Source organism: Gossypium hirsutum, chromosome D11 (assembly GCF_007990345.1).
Source record: "Gossypium hirsutum isolate 1008001.06 chromosome D11, Gossypium_hirsutum_v2.1, whole genome shotgun sequence".
Classification (NCBI taxonomy): domain Eukaryota; kingdom Viridiplantae; phylum Streptophyta; class Magnoliopsida; order Malvales; family Malvaceae; genus Gossypium; species Gossypium hirsutum.
In genome coordinates this window covers 67,302,101-67,319,009 of record NC_053447.1, presented here as the reverse complement: position 1 = coordinate 67,319,009, position 16,909 = coordinate 67,302,101, and the positions used below count along the sequence as shown (strand labels likewise).

Genomic DNA, 16,909 nt, shown 5'->3' with positions numbered 1-16,909 from the left:
GTAATAAATGGGTTTTTGTTAATTTTCTAACTGAATTGGAAGTAGGTTGAATAACGACACCAATTCAATTACCTCTTTAAAGATACGATGATATAGATGTATTTCAACTCATTTTACTAACCTCTACCCTCGTACTTTATGATACATTAAATTAGGATGAAGTTAGAAGTTTACTTTTGGGAACAAAATTAAATTATATTTTTAAAGGGGTTAAAATATAATTTTATCATCGTATTAACATATTATTTCAAAATTTTTATAGGGATTGTACAGAAATTTTACCATCTTAGAGAGCTAAAGTGCAATTTAACTGTTATATTAACTTAAAAGATTCAAAACTTTTAAGAGAACTACAAAGAAATTTCACCATTTGGTCCTGTCCCTGCACCAAATCGTAACATTCACATTTGAACTACAAAACGTGTTTTCAACGATTTCTTCGTATATATTTTAGTTTTTTCTTTTTCCAACGGCAAGACTTCAGATCCAAACTTGCGAACCTGTACACCATAACCTCTTCCATTTAAAACCACATCAGCTCTTAAATACTTCTAGAATCTTCCACTGATACAAATATTTTAATTATAATTTATATAATTTTTTTTTCTAACACACAAATAATGTACCATAAAGATAGATTTCGAGTCTGGGCTTGAAATTTTTATAAATTAAGTTACAGTCCAATACATAGACCATCCAAATGAATTTGAGTCTAGGTTATGATGGTTTCACCGTATCAATTGCTGCTTCGTTAGACAAGAGATACGTGCGTTGTACACCAAATTTTAGTTTGCACGGGATATAGCGTTCGTAGTGTGGAGGTGGAAAGTAATAATGTCCTTCTCATTAACCTTCTCTGAAGTAGTGTTGTTGTGGACAATAACTTTGTTGCGCTACGGTTATTGCATGTGTCGTGTGAGCGTAATTGGAACATATGTATAAGACATGTTGGCCGTGCTTTGAATATCGCGGATTGATTCTGCCCAACTAAATGAGTTCCATGTTTTCCACATAACTCCGACGTCGATTGAACTTTTGTTGGTTGCCTATCTATATAACTATGTATAAAAAGGACATTCATTCTCCTTACACGTGACACACCCAAATGATGATTTTATTTTTTTTTAACAAATTTCAAAACTATACATGAATTATGGTTTAATATGTAATTGTATACATGAAGTTTGATTTTGTGCAACTTTATACATAAAATTTTGATTTGATCTAATTCTTGTAAATTATTAACACAATTATTGATATAACATCATTTTATGTTTATATATTGCATACATAAATAATTATATTTATCTAATATAAAAATAAATTGCTTGAACACATCCAATGTTTTACGTCGAAAGGGACTTGATATAGAGTTTAATTGCCGTCTCTGCGAAACGGATTTGGAAAATGCCGATCATATATTTCGTAAGCGCCCTTTTGTGGTTGGTATTTGAGAATGTGTAGGTAGGCGATTTGGGGTTCAATTTGATAACAAACATAAGTTGGTGGATTGGTTGTTCACCAACACCAATAAGAAGATCCGGGTAAGTCATGGCTGTAATTGGAATTCTTTGTTTCCTTTATTGTTATGGAGTATTTGGAAGGCTAGGAATGATTTAGTTTTCAATGCTAAAACCCCAAGTGCGGATGTTGTTCTTGTTGATGCTACTAAACTTGCCCGTGAAGTAGGGCTGGTGTTTTCTTCTTTCGTGAGTTTAGGTGGTGCTTCAGGTCAAATTGTGAAGTGGAAATATCCTCTGGAGGGTGTCCTTTTGTCAAAAAAAGGAACTATATTTGGTGCACATTTGAACCACAATTAAAATTTCACGTGTATAATTGCACCAAATTAAAGTTCACGTATACAATTACACATTAAATCAGAGTTCATGTATAAATTTGAGATTTATCCTCTCTTTTTTTTTTGGCTTTTCATCAATATGGTTAGATATCAATTGTGGTCCCTCTAATATACCTAAATTTGATATTTTATATATTTTAATTTTGAACATAATTAGGTCTTTATATTTTTACAATGTTATTAATTAGTCTAAATAGTTAATATATATAATTTTTCGGTTAAAACATTACGTGATTATATATAATTTGAATAATATAAGAATTTTAGAAACTGGCACATGGTTTCTCATTTATTTTAGGTTTGCATTGCTTCTTAGACATCATAAGACAATGATTAAATTTCAATTTTGACCTTTAAACTATGTTTAAACTTGAGATTAAATCTATATACATTATTATTTTTATCATAATTTAATCTTTCTACTTTTAAAATGTAATCATAATTGGATCTCAAATTTTAAATTCAAAAAGTAAATGACTATATTCCTGAAACTAAAAATAGGGGCTAAATTTCAAATGTAGGTAGTATATAAGGACTTAAAACATATTTAACCACTCTATAACTTAAAACAAACAAATAAATTATGATAGTGTATTATAATTTTTATAATTTTTTTCTAATATAAATACTTTAATAATCAATTTGTTAATATAACTGTTTGATATTTCTATCAATTTTGCCAAGCAGTATAGACTTATCATCGGAAACAAAACCTGAATAGAATTATTAAAATATTAATAATGCATATAAAATTATAGAAAATTTGTAAAATTAATATAAACTTAGGATCCTTATTATATTATAACTAAATTATATATATTTATTAAACAAAATAACAAATTCAATCTCTGCGAGAAAAACAGAGGAAAAGGAAATAAAAGGTAGAAGAAGAAGAAGAAAATGACAACAATGGCGAGGACAAGCACTGGCCTCGCGTACCCGGATCGATTCTATGCGGCGGCTTCTTACGCTGGATTAGACGGATCTCTCAATTCCAACAACAACGACGTCAGCTCCAGGTTCTCAAACGAGGTCGCTTTGATCCTCTACGCCTTATACCAGCAGGTCATTTCACCATTTTCATTCTCTCTATATCTGTTTCATTGGATCTGGTCTTCTCCGTTACGCTACCGGTTTGCTTCTGCTGATTTCTCTTTATTTGAATTGCATTCCCGGCAACGTCGTATTTATCTTGTTTCAGCTAAGGATTCCATTCAATATATTGCTTTTGCATATGATTTGCATTTCTCATTCTGGAGCATTTTAAATGTAATTTTGGTAGATCTGGTTTTTGCGCTTTGAACCTTAGACAATTCTTATGGTGGTCTCCCGAACAATCGAATAAGTATTTTGTTGTTGAAATAGGAAAGTAATATTTCGTTAGGTTATTAATTTTCTGCATTATATATGTGATTTACAGGCTACTATAGGTCCTTGTGATGTTCCGAAACCAAGTTCGTGGAATCCTGTCGAACAGAGCAAATGGAAAAGGTCTGCAAAGCTCATTTGCTGCTATGTCTAACATTGCCTTTATGGTTCTTTGTGTTGTTGTATGTAACGGAATAATGTCATAAAATAAGGCATTTTAGTATTGTATGCTTAGGGTGGTAATGCTTGCGTGTGTTTACAGTTAGCTATTTTAGTTTGATATGGTTATGCTTGGGGTGGTAGTGTTTTGTTTCATTTGCTCAAAAGTGGTGTTAATGATAGTAATGTTGATTCGAAGAGATGTGAATGAATAGGTTATATATAGGAGTGGCCATTTACTTACGCACGTTTGATGTTTTTTAGTTGTGTCAATACTAGGTAACATTGCGGCACTGTGCTGTATAGTTTATGTATCTTAATTCTAGTGCCCAAAAAAGAAAAATGCAGTACTTCTGTGTTTATTTATGTTTATTGGTCTGGGTTGGTCTAATTTTCTGTCTGCCGTATAGGCATGCTTTTTTTTTGTGTAGCACAAGAATTTGGATAGTTCACAAATTTATTATATTTCAGATGGATGTGATCTATAGCATTTTTTCCTTCATTTGATAATTGTTCTTCTCCTAAAGCCTTTTATTATTTTTATACAGCTGGCAGCAGCTTGGTAACATGGCTACTACAGAAGCCATGCGTCTCTTTGTGAAAATATTGGAGGTATAGACCAATAAAATTCTGCTTCTTTTTTCTTTTCTTTTTTTTAAATTTATTTTTTATGTATATGAATCGGTATAGTTGGATATAATTGTTTTCTATTTTATTCCTCATTCATTGACTTCTCGTCCAGGAAGAAGATCCGGGATGGTATTCAAGGGCTTCTAACTTTGTTTTGGAGCCTACTATAGATGTACAAATGAATGTAAGATGTTTTCACCGTTTCCGTAGTATGATTTTACCATTTCCAAATGTCTTCTATTTTCATAGTTTTGCTGGGTGACTTTACCATTTTAACGGCATTTAACTTTGTCTAAAAGCCTGTTCCCAACTTTTGAATAATTTTTAGTTTTGAAATACTTTAATTTGATTTTCATCTGGTTTTTTGCATAATTGTTGTTTTTAATGTACTTATCGTTGAATGGAGAGAAGCCAAGTTCCTTAATAGAAGATGCTTGTCTTTGATAGGCTTGTTGTTCTATGTACTTGCTTTACCCACTCAACTTGTATGCATGTTCATAGCATTATTCAAATTTTGAGCCTATTACTGAGAATGGGAATTCTTTTGCTGAGACAAAGACCATTACTGCTGAAAATGGTAGCCTGGTGCAAACTCAGGACAAAGATGTTATATCAGAAGGCCTTGGTTCGGTTGTCATATATGATACGTGGATTTCTCCTCCAATAACCGGTCAAAATCCCAAAGCTCGATATCAAGTATTGGCATCTCTATCATTTAAATACCACCCTTTCTTCTTCTTCTTGCCTTTGTCCTCATCCAAGCGCATTTACTCTTATTTTTCAGCATGGAGCAGCTGTTCTGCAGGAGAAGATGTATATATATGGCGGAAACCACAATGGCCGTTACCTTGGTGATCTTCATGTAAGTAAATTATTTACATCAATATGCAATATATGTGCATCCTGATATGTAATGTTCTAATTTTATTTTTTATATCCTAATAAAAAAATAGTTTGTTCTATAGTTTTCGACCCGAAATGAAATCTTACTAAATTATGATTATCAGTTCCAGGCTGTTACTGGAAAGCTTGGATCTGTTTCTGTAGTCTTGATAACCTGGATTCTTGTTTCTAAATTCATGGACCATTGAAACTACACATGATGGCTTTCCCCCCTAATTTGAGAAGTGGTTCAGGTTCTAGATTTTAGAAGTTGGACTTGGTCAAAGGTAGGAACAAAGGCTGTGGAATCACCATCTCCACTAAACATAGCCCCATGTGCTGGCCATTCACTGGTTAGTAGATAAATGACTTTCTTTATTATTTTCTTTTTGCCTTGCAAAAAGCAATTCTCTGATGGAAAGACGTACATCTCTTTAGAATCTGTTTTCTGAAAATTCTTGTATTTGCTATTGTCTTACTGTTATCATTTGACTCTGTTTCTTCTTATCTTCTTTCCCCATAGATACCATGGGGGAACAAGCTTCTTTCAATTGCTGGCCATATGAAAGATCCTTCTGAAACTATCCAGGGTACTTGATTCTGTCCCCTTATAGTAATTTTAAAGAGTTGATGGCTTTATCATTCATCTCCTCCTTTCTCTTGAAGACTTATTTACTGTTCTGTATTTCTATGGCAGTGAAGGCATTTGATCTGCAAACTGGTACCTGGTCAATGTTAAATACTTATGGCAAACCACCGGTATTTTATCTGTTCTTCCTCTTGACTACCTGTCCTCCTGTTTCATCTAAAAAATTTCTGCAAGCTAAAATTAGAAAAATTAGTGGGTTCATGGTTTCTTGTGTTCTTCAGAAAGATGTATATCTGCCTTTGGTTTTTGAGTGTTTCTGAAATAGTGACAGACTGCCAGTGGGCTTGATCTTCCTTGTTAATTGTATTTAAGAAATTGGAAACTGAATCCATATAATGTTGATTGCTGGGCAATGTTAGTTTTTGAACTTGTTAATGTGGTTGAACAAAGACTGGTTGCAAACATGTAAAAGGAAAAATGTGAGTTGCATGTGCCTGTTCCCCCATTATTTTCCCATTTGTGAATGTTTTGTCTGAAATTCTTTTGCCAATATGTTACAAGCTTTTATCCTATCTTTGTGAGTTACTTGCAGGTCTCTCGTGGAGGTCAATCTGTGAACCTTGTTGGAACCACCTTGGTGATATTTGGTGGACAGGGTGCAAACAGAACACTCTTGAATGATCTATATATTCTTGACTTAGAAACCATGACCTGGGATGAAATCGATGTCGCGTAAGATTATTTTGGCAATTTTATTCATGCACTATCCCTCCACACACGTTATTTGATGTCTGAACATTATTGTTAAATATGTTGTACTGGCTTCTCTGAAGCCGATAACATTGAGATTGAAATTGAAATGATATTTGCTGTCACATTGAGATTGTAATTGAAATGATATTTGCTGTCTTCCAAAATCTCAACAGCTGCCATTGAACTAGGATCTTGTTGCATAGCCCCAGTGACCTAATCTGATTAAGGTTCAATATCATACCAGCTAAGAATCTGCTGTTTGAATTTCAATCTGGTTCATAAGGTTAACTTGTGATCAAAATTTAATTCTTAATTAGGTCGACTTCAGTCCTGTTAAGTACTTTATATTTAAATTTTCTAAAAATTGTTGTATTAAACTGATTTTGAAGTGGTGATCCAAAATTACCACTCATGCTTGAATTCCTTTATTTTTAGATACATTGGCATTGGACATGAAAAGTACTATTGTGTTATTTGACTCGAGCATATTTTCTACAAATTATTATGGATCCCACCTGTTTAAAGATGTAGTTTTATGAAGTAAAGGACAGCTTGATTTAATCCTCTTGAACTTTTATTTTGAGCAATCCCTTGCATCCAATTATTTTATAGATTGGAAGAGTGTTTGGAACAACTGCAGGTCTAACAAAGAGTGTCATTTGAAATTGATATTCCTTGGTTACTCTTAACGTCTGTTTATCATCATTGTCATGCAGTGGGGTAGCTCCATCACCAAGGTCTGATCATGCTGCAGCGGTACATGCAGAGCGTTACCTTCTTGTTTTCGGTGGGAGTTCACATGCTACTTTCTTCAATGATTTGCATGTCCTTGATTTGCAAACTGTAAGATAATTACACTTTTCAGTTTTCTCATTTGCTTGTCTGAGGAATTAATTTCTTTATCTTTCCTTCTTTTTTTTTTCTTTTTTTTCTTTTTATTTGGATTTGTAGATGGAATGGTCAAAACCTGCACAACTAGGTGAGTTACCAACTCCTAGAGCTGGTCATGCAGGAGTGACTATTGGGGAAAACTGGTTTATTGCTGGAGGTGGAGACAACAAAAGCGGTAAATGCTTAGTTTTAGTGTTATTATACCGTCAGCGTTTGATATGACAATAAGAAAAGCTTGGCGGATTGGTCGTGTGAAAAAGCTTACTTCTATCACTACTTATTCTTCGTTGTTTGTCCTTTTCTCTTCCTGCAGGGGCGTCAAAAACTATAGTCCTTAACATGTCTAGCTTCGTTTGGTCAGTTGTGACATCAGTTGAAGGAACTGTTCCTCTTGCTAGTGAGGTATTTTACATTGTACGAATGCTTATTATGTTCAAAACTCTGTGCATGTGGCAAATCTCTTTTTGCATTGCTTAATCATATGTATATTGTTTCAAATGTGTCGGGACTGCTGCAAAAGTTTAAACTTCTGAATCTTGATATACAAGGATTGTTAGACTTTCTGCATATGTTGTGCTTCTTTGTAATGATTATGATCATTTGACTTGATTATCAATAATAATTTTGACATGTCTTTTCTCATCTATTTTACCTACGACTCAGGTGTAAGTTTCAGATATTGGTATGTTCAAATTATTCTAAGTTTTTTCATGTATTTAGAGCATCTTTTACGGGTCATATTTTCCCATACCTATGTTCTAATATGTGTTGGACATGGTTACTTAAAGGAAAATGAAGAGTCAGAGCAACATAGATTCTCATCAATTAACTTCATCGACTTCTTTAGCTCTTAAGCTTAAAAGCAAAATTACTGTTGCATGGAAATAGTTCAAAATTTCTGGACATTGCGCCTCTCTGCAGTATATTGGTCGATGCAAAGAGTACATAAAATTAAATCTGATTCTCTTATTTTAGGGCTTGAGTCTGGTTGTGGGCTCCTTAAAGGGTGATGATATACTTGTATCATTTGGAGGATATAATGGGCGTTACAACAGTGAGGTAGAGACACTTTTAGTCTCGTTTCTCCGACTTTGTTGATCACTTTGTTTCTATTTTGATCTGTTATGTTTTGCTTCCAGGTTAATATTCTCAACCCAAGTTGTAAGTTACACTTACAATCAAATATTACAGAGGCTCCTTCTGCCGTGCATAATGTCACTAATACTACCAGAGATCTGCGGTCCGAATTTGAAATTGGACAAGGAAAAATACGAGAAATTGTTATGGACAATGTCGACTCAAAGCCCACTGTATGTTATATTTTGCTTCTGCATTCAACATTCAAAGCCATTTATTATATTTGATCTGCTGGTTGAAATCATCTGATGTAAAGTACACACGTGCTATATTTGATAGAGCGGATTTATTATATTTCGCAACATTCAGAAGCAACACCTGAAATTTGCTTTCAACCTCTGCAAAATTTTTATCGAGTCTCGAAGTTGTAAATTTTATGTCAATATTTTTCTTCAGCTCAAGTTTTAGCTTATGTGCAGATATCTGAATGTGAGAAGACTAACGAACGCATTATAGCAACACTCGAGGTGGAAAAGCAAGAACTGGAATCATCACTGAGCGAGGAGAAGTTACAGTCTCTCCAGCTAAAGCAACAACTACTAGAAGCTGAGACTCGAAACGCGGAATTGTACAAGGTATTAATGTCTTAACTTATGATGTCATTGGCAATGGCAGGTCATGTAGCTTTCTTTGACAGTTTCAATTGTTCGCTAGTCCGAAACAGTGGTGTGCATCTTCCTGTACATTTTTTCTCTCTAAATTCCATTTGCATCTTAGGAGCTCCAATCCGTACGTGGTCAACTTGGCACTGAGCAGTCAAGATGCTTCAAATTAGAGGTATAATCTGGATCAAAAGAGCAATCCCATTACTCATACTCCCTGCTTTCATCTGTTTCCTCCTTTTAAAACAACCATTCTAAATACACCAATTTCAGTTTTCGAAAAAACTGCAGTATTCTTCTAATTCTCTTGAACCAACAGGTTGAAGTCGCAGAACTGCGACAAAAGCTTCAGACAATGGAAACACTAGAAAAAGAACTTGAACTCCTGCAACGACAGAAAGCCGCATCCGAACAAGCTGCCTTAAATGCAAAGCAGAGGCAGGGTGCGAGCGGTGTTTGGGGTTGGCTTGCCGGTAACCCTCCAGAATATACCGCCATCGATAACCATGCCTGAAAATTCAATTGAAAGGCCCAACTAATGATGGCTAGATTCTTTAATTTTTTTTCTCATTAATCATTTTTCTTCTACTTAACCCTGTTCTTTCTATGATGGGAATAATATATATCTAATTAGGGCTTTTTTGGCATGAACACATGTCCCAATAGATTACAGTCTCACAGCTTATTATTATACATTTACACATCGCTGGTGCGGTTGTTCCATTTGTTTTTTGCGCAAGTTTTATCCTAATTTGTATTCAAAATATTATGTTATTTTTTAATTGAAAATATAGGTTTGAAATGTTTGCCTATGGTTTTATTCTGATTCTGTGATATTATTTAGGGTATGTTTGGTTAATGAAAAATGGCATGCTGGTTAAAAGGAAATTAAGTTAATATTTCTGGAAACCCAATTTCAGTGGAATAAATAGTCTTTTTAGTTAAATGGTAAGATTGAAATCTCAAATTAAAGTTTCATTAGATACAAACTACTTTACTATTGGTGCATTTCATTTATATTTATTTTTTTAATAGTAAAATGAGCTTTTGGGTGGATCGATCCGACTTCAAAACAAGCTTAAACATAAAAAATATTTTAAAATTGAACATCGACCCGTTTTGATCCGATATATGTATACCTCTAATAAACATCCATACAATAAAATATCACTCATGTAATCATGCTTAGACTTGTTTGTGGGCTCAACAAACTCGTATCGAGTCGAGTTTGGATAATAAATTTTTACATTTCAAACTAATTTTATATGAATTATAGTTAATATGATAAATGGTTTCTATTTAATATAAAATAGAATTTATATGTCGGTCTTTTCTTCTTTTTTGGAAAGCAATATTGGATTGGACAGAAACAAGAAAAAGAAATACAAAACAAGTTCAAGGGGCCAGAGTCAAATGAAAAACAGGCCCAAAGAAAAAACAAACAACAGAAATAAAAACAAACCTACCCACATACTTCGAAAAGAAAAAAGAAAATGGAAAGTCACTCTGTCCAATCAAATTGGCACCTGGATTCTATCAAATAATCATTTAATTTAAGGAATAGCAGTTTCCAAAACGAAAAATCAAAAACCTTTGGTTGCTATTTAAAATCTAAAGATAAAATTATAATTAAAAATTTACACTATAATTATATTTAATTTTAATTTTTTAAATTTATCAAATATTAAGTGTAATTATTGTAAATTTCTAGTTAAAACATTTATAGATAAACAATTTAATAATTATTTTTAGGATAAAATTTTATAACATGTTAACTTTAATTTAAAATAAATATTTAAAAATCATGTAACAAATAAGATATTTCCATAACAGTGAAAATAATTTCGTCTTCCATTATAAATTTTTTATTTTGGATAAAGTTTTTTTTTTAATTTATATATATTATTCAGTTCTTTATTGTTTTTGAAATTTACTTTTGAAAAGTACTGTATAAAAGTGTTTTTGAAAAGTTTAGTTTAAAATTTAAGTCTTTAGTGTTGTTGTCAAAAACTACTTTTTAGAAATAAAATGTCAATTTTAAACATGTTATTATCAAGTAACAAATATGCATTTAAATAATATTTAAATTAGTTAATATTATTATATTTTAGTAAGAATATAAAAAATATTATAACTTGTTGTTAATATTTTAATATATGAAATATAAATTTTAAATATTTTTAAGCAATAAATATTAATTATTTATAAAATTTAATTAGAATATATAAACTATATTTTAAATATTTAAATATAACCATTAAATATTTATAATTAGTATTTTTTAAAAATATTTTTTATTTTTAATTAATGATTTAAACACGTTTGTAATTAAGCACCAAGAAAAAAAAGGAAAATACTATGTTATTAGAGGAAAAAACACGTTTGTAATTTTAGCTTCTCCTTATGAAAAGCACTTCTGAAAAGCTCAAAATTTCAGCCAAAAGCAGTTTGTTTTGCACAGCTTTTCTTCTAAAAGTGTTTTTGGAGTCAAAAGTGCCTTTTTTAATCAATAAAGAACTGACCCTTAGTGTTAACACATAGTTGGCCGTCAACTTGTATAAAAAATCTAATTATCTCAAGTTTTTTTTTCGGGACATAGTTAGTACTTGAATTTGTATTCTATTTTCAAGTTGGTAGCTCAGCACTAACATCGTTAGTTTATACTGGTGTGATATTGATAACTAATTCGTTAGTAACACGTGGCAACCTCTCAATATGCCACACGACGAGCATAAATTTTAAAAATTAGACAATTTTTTATAAATTAATAAAAAAGTGTTTTTTTTGTCGAGGTTATTTTTTATGTTTTTTAATTTTAAAATTTATATGTGTTACCAACGGATTGGTTATTAGTGCCATATTAGTATAAACTAACGGTGTTTATGCAAATGTACTAACCTAAGTGACGGAATATAACTTTAGGTACCAAATAGATATTTTTATACAAGTTGAGGGGCATCTACGTATTAACCCTATTGTTTATGTATAATATAATCAACCGTTTGCCTTTGTTCATCAATCCGTTTTCAGTTTTTCTTTTCATTAAAATCATGCAATTTAGGTGTTTAGAAATCAATGTTATGTCCGCCCACCATCTCAATGTCGACGATCATTTCCGCACTATGGCCGTTTACGCCGTCGTTTCAATCGAAAGTGATCACACTTCAGCGCAAAGGACTCCAATCGGCACAGGCCGTGGTTCAAACCGCCAATGGAATCACACCGTGAAATTCAACTTCGATGAAGCCACCGTCCGTCGGGACCTCCTCACCGTCGCATTCTGCCTTAAATCCGATTGTGAGATCGGAGTCCTAGAAATCGGTGCGGCTAAAGTCTCCGTCAAGGAACTGCTTGATAATGACCATCGAAACGCAATCAAAGCCGTACCGATCTCTTTGTATGGAATTACTAAAGATATGTTGAATTTCAAATACAAGTTCAGTGACACATGCTAATCCAGGGTGGAGCTTCCGCTACCCTCCGATGGCAGATTATCCTTACCCTCCACCGCCTGGCGGTAGATATCCGTCATATGGATACCAACAGCCACTTTTTCGAGATTATGGATATGGTGGAATGTGGGGTGATGATGATTATTTTGATGATGATGATTTTGGAGATTATTTCCAACCTGCTGAAGATTTTGAAGGTGATTATGAAAGTCTTTAGTTTTAATTGCTATTCATGTGTTTTTTTTTTCATTTTCCATTTAAATAATTTTTCTTTGTTTTTGAGTTTTGGAATAATTTGAAAATTGAATGACAATACTTTGAATAATTTTCCATTTTATTTATTATTGTTATCTTATATATATATGTATATTATAATATAATGTATTTAATAAAATCAAAATCAAAATTAGTAATTTATTTAAATAGTTAAAAATAATAAATATAAATAATATAAAATTGTGGTCTTAATTCATAAAATTCTGTAAAATTGTACTAATTTATCATTCAATTATTTATTTTAATATTTATATTGAGTAATTATTCCTTAAAAATAAATCTTTCAACTATTATAATGTGTTTGACTGTTTAGATGCATTGGGAGATAATTGTCAGTGAGATTAAAAATTCCTGTAGAGTAACCAATAATTGAATCTGATGATAGTGAAACAATAAAAAAATACTATCATCATCATTGTATTAAAATGATTATATATAACAAATGATAAAATATTAAAATCATAATTATATTAAATAATAAAATAAAAATAAAATAATGTTAATGTTAAATGATAATTAAAAATATTAATATTCCACTTAAACCAGTGGGAGAGTTTGAGCAAAAATATTCACTTAAAAATGGGTTTAGGTAAAAAATAATGTTTGTTTAAAAAACATGTTGGGCCTCAAGTAAGTTTTTTTGACTGAGCCGAACCTAATTTAACAAAAAGAAAAAAAAGATATTTTCTTGTTGTTTTGCTGCTATTTTCTTATTTTTTTCTTACTGTTTTGCTATTATTTTTTCTATTATGTTACTATTATTTTGTTGTTATTGTTACTATTTTAGAGGCATTTGCTTGTTAAGTTACATCTATCTTATTGTTATTTATAAATATTTATTTTAATTTTTTTATAGTTTTTATATAAAAATAACATAAACAAATTTTAATTTGAGCGGGCTAAGTCGAACTCGAGTTTTAGCATTTTTATTCAAGTCGGACTTAAAAAAAATTTAAATCCATTTTATAAGTTGAGCCTAACAAACAGGCCTAAAATTTTAACAAAACTTTACCCGACCCATAGACAGGTCTAATTTCACTAGACTTGTAGTCAAAACTTCAAGCTACCTTTTGTCTGAATTCTCCCTTTTAAGATTTTCTTCATGGATAATATATAATTTAATCCTTAAAATTGTTCATTTATATCTAATTGATCCCTAAATTCTTCTTTGAACCTAATTGATTCTTGAACTTGTATTTTGTTAACTAAATTATACATATACACTAACTCCGTTAATTTGTACCGACCAAAAACTAATTAAAAAATGCAAAACTTGGCCGAAACATTTTAAGGTAGTTAATAATAATTTATGAATAAAAAATTGTATGATGTAATTTTTTTAGTTTGTATTTAGAATTTAGTTAAATATAAGCAAATAAACTAGATTGCTACTAGTGAGACCCACGGATATTAGCTTTATTTGTTTAAATAATCATCGAATATGTCCGGTAATATTTAAATAAATTGAATTATAAAAATAAAAAATTTTAACTTTAATTTTTTTTTTGAATTTAATGCAAATGCTTAAATTATCTATTGTCTTTCTCAATCTTTAAATAGGGAAAAATAATTATATGAAATTGTGATTTCGCGTCATTCATATTTTTTTAATAGGAAAATAACAAATTAAATTTTTCCTCTTGATTTTCAGTTTTTTTCTCCTAAAAAAATTTAAATCTAACTAAAAAGCTAAAAATAAGGAGGAAAAATCTGACTTGACATTCTCCTATTAGAAAGAGATATGGATAATGTAGAATCACAGTTTCATACAATTTCATCTATTAAATAGGAAGATAAATATTAATATTTAAATGTTGTAATAAAAGTCTATGTTAAATCATCCAAACCGATGTAAATTTTAATTTTAATTTTGAGATCTCTAGGAAGTTTTAATAGATTTGGCAAAAGTAGGAGCCGTAGAATAAGTTTTGCTTGGCAGAATTGAAAGAAAATTAAAAATATGAAAAGGTAAAAAAGTAAAATAAAATAAAAATATAACAAATATAATATTTTCTTATAAGTGTTTTTGATAAGAAAAATGGTAAAATCAAAAGTAAAAATAATATTCTTTCCATTCATTACTTGATAAAATTAAAAAATAAAAGGAAAAAGAAATAAATTTTTTGAAAAATGAATATATTTCTCTTATGATTTCTTTATTCATACCTTTCAATTTTAGAATGATTTGTTTTTATGTAAAAGTGTAGAGAATGCTTATTATACAGAACAAAATGGCTCTCCTATTTTCTTTTTATTATTATTATTTTATTAAAATATTTGAAATTTATTTGCTCGATTGGTATGTGCATTATTGTTAATGTAGGAGGACGTAAGTTCAAGTGTGTTGAAGCGCATTATCCTCTTATTTATTAGTTGGAGAGAGGTTATGGATAATTCTAAATATTATGTCTAAATATTATCTCTTTTTATTCTTATATAGCAGACTTTAAAGTGTTTTATTTCGAATTTCATCACGTACAAATGTCATAATAACAAACATTTTCTTTTTAATCCATAATGATTGATTCATTCAATGAATGGAACCATGTAATTTAGGGGTGAAATAATAAACACTCGTCGTAGATGATAAAGGACAAGCAACATCAACACAATAAAGTCTTTAGCCTCAGCGACAATAATACATCATGACACGTTGACAATTGGTTTTGTCACAACTTAAGCACGACATATTTGAAGTGATTACAATCACTTAAGATGATAAGGAAATCAATCCCATATGATTCAAATCGACAAAAAAATTAAATATTCACCAAATTAAAGAAGACGACAACAAAATTATATCTAAAATGACTCGTTAAACTAAGGTTATTCTAAATGAAGAGTAGATGGATAAAGCTTTAAGGATAATAATAATCATATCATTATAAGGTCATAAATGTAAGGATTCTATTCTATAGAAAAAATTTAAGGATTTTAAATTTTAAATTTAATTTTATCCTTCTTAAATATTTGGATATTAATTTTTTAGGAGATAAAAAAAAGTCTTATCCAATAAGCCGTCAAAAAATTAAAATAGATTGAAAATAATATTTTTAATGATTTAATAATTCATAATAAAATCACCATATAGAATTTTAAATTTAAAGATAAAAGTTAGGTTTTATCCAATAAGTCTGTCATTATTTATATATAATAGAATAGCTGTTTGCCTTCATTCATCAATCCATTTTCAGTGTTTCTTTCCATTTTTTATTTTGAAAAATACCATGAAAATCATGGAGTGTGGGCATTTAGAAATCGATGTTATCTCCGTCCACGATCTCAAAGTCGACGATCTTTCGAGCACTATGGCCGTTTACGCCGTCGTTTCAATCGACGGCGATCACCCTTCAAGGCAAAGGACCCCAATCGGCGAAGGCCGTGGTTCAAACCGCCAATGGAATCACACCGTGAAATTCAACTTCGATGAAGCCGCCGTCCGGCGGGACCTCCTCACCGTCGCATTCTGCCTTAAATCCGATTGTGAGCTCGGAGTCATAGAAATCGGTACGGTTAATGTCTCCGTCAAGGAACTGCTTTATATTGACCATCGAAACGTAATCTCCGCCGTACCGATCTCTTTGTATGGAATTACTAAAGGTATGTTGAATTTCAAATACAAGTTCAGTGAAAAGTGTAACAAGGTTGTTCCGCCACCTCCGTTTACGGCGGATGGCGCCAAGAACTTTGGGAAAAATAGGAGGAAACCGCCAACTATGATGTATCCACCACTTCCGATGATGTATCAGATGGCTGCAATGGGGTATCTGCCAATGTACCCACCGCATGCAAATGGTAATCCAGGGTGGAGCTTCTGGTACCCTACGATGGGAGATTATCCTTTCCCTCCGCCGCCTGGCAGTGGATATCCGCCATATGGATACCAACAGCCACCTTTTCGAGGTCATGGATATGGTGGAATGCGGGGTGGTGATTATTTCGAAGATGCTCACGAGGATTTTGAAGATTATTTCGAAGATGCTTATCAAGATTTTGCAGATTATTTCGCAGCTGCTCATAAAGATTTTCAAGATTATATAAGAAGGCTTTTCGTTTTAATAATTTTATTTGCTATTTTATGTTTGTTTTTCAGTTGTCTTGCATTCGCTTAGAGTTTTTCAAGAATATGAAATTTGAATTGAGAATGTTTATGAGGCCAATAATAAAGGATTTTGTTTTGATTTATATTTGTTATTTTTTTATATATATCTATGTATAATGTATTTAATAATCTCAAAAATAAAAATTAATAATTTATGTAAACTGTTAGAAAAATGATAATAAATATAAATTATATAAAATTCTGATTTTA

General features: G+C 31.1%; 2 protein-coding genes across 2 annotated transcripts; both read left to right on the top strand.

The window, feature by feature from the left end:
* The first annotated feature begins 2,675 nt into the window (after positions 1-2,675).
* LOC107930937 (acyl-CoA-binding domain-containing protein 4) lies at positions 2,676-9,671 on the top strand. The gene is made up of 18 exons (XM_016862705.2): positions 2,676-2,923; positions 3,279-3,349; positions 3,934-3,997; positions 4,128-4,199; positions 4,574-4,711; positions 4,800-4,877; positions 5,152-5,250; positions 5,421-5,487; positions 5,595-5,656; positions 6,079-6,218; positions 6,956-7,082; positions 7,191-7,305; positions 7,444-7,532; positions 8,106-8,189; positions 8,270-8,440; positions 8,687-8,842; positions 8,985-9,044; positions 9,189-9,671. Exons 1-18 carry the CDS (start codon positions 2,759-2,761, stop codon positions 9,381-9,383), a joined length of 1,953 nt encoding a protein of 650 aa, XP_016718194.2. The 5' UTR covers positions 2,676-2,758; the 3' UTR covers positions 9,384-9,671.
* Positions 9,672-15,833: 6,162 nt separating this feature from the next.
* On the top strand, positions 15,834-16,709 carry LOC107930908 (protein SRC2 homolog). Its single transcript, XM_016862669.2, has one exon. It carries the CDS (start codon positions 15,834-15,836, stop codon positions 16,707-16,709), a length of 876 nt encoding a protein of 291 aa, XP_016718158.2.
* The last annotated feature ends 200 nt before the right edge of the window (positions 16,710-16,909 follow it).

What these genes read in the sequence shown, in the direction of transcription:
- LOC107930937 (XM_016862705.2), top strand. Translation starts at nt 2,759, where the DNA reads ATGACAACAATGGCGAGGACAAGCACTGGCCTCGCGTACCCGGATCGA. An exon ending in TCTTTGTGAAAATATTGGAG is followed by an intron (nt 3,998 to 4,127) that starts GTATAGACCAAT and finishes CTTCTCGTCCAG; the next exon opens with GAAGAAGATCCGGGATGGTA. An exon ending in AGGTGGAGACAACAAAAGCG is followed by an intron (nt 7,306 to 7,443) that starts GTAAATGCTTAG and finishes CTCTTCCTGCAG; the next exon opens with GGGCGTCAAAAACTATAGTC.
- LOC107930908 (XM_016862669.2), top strand. Translation starts at nt 15,834, where the DNA reads ATGGAGTGTGGGCATTTAGAAATCGATGTTATCTCCGTCCACGATCTC.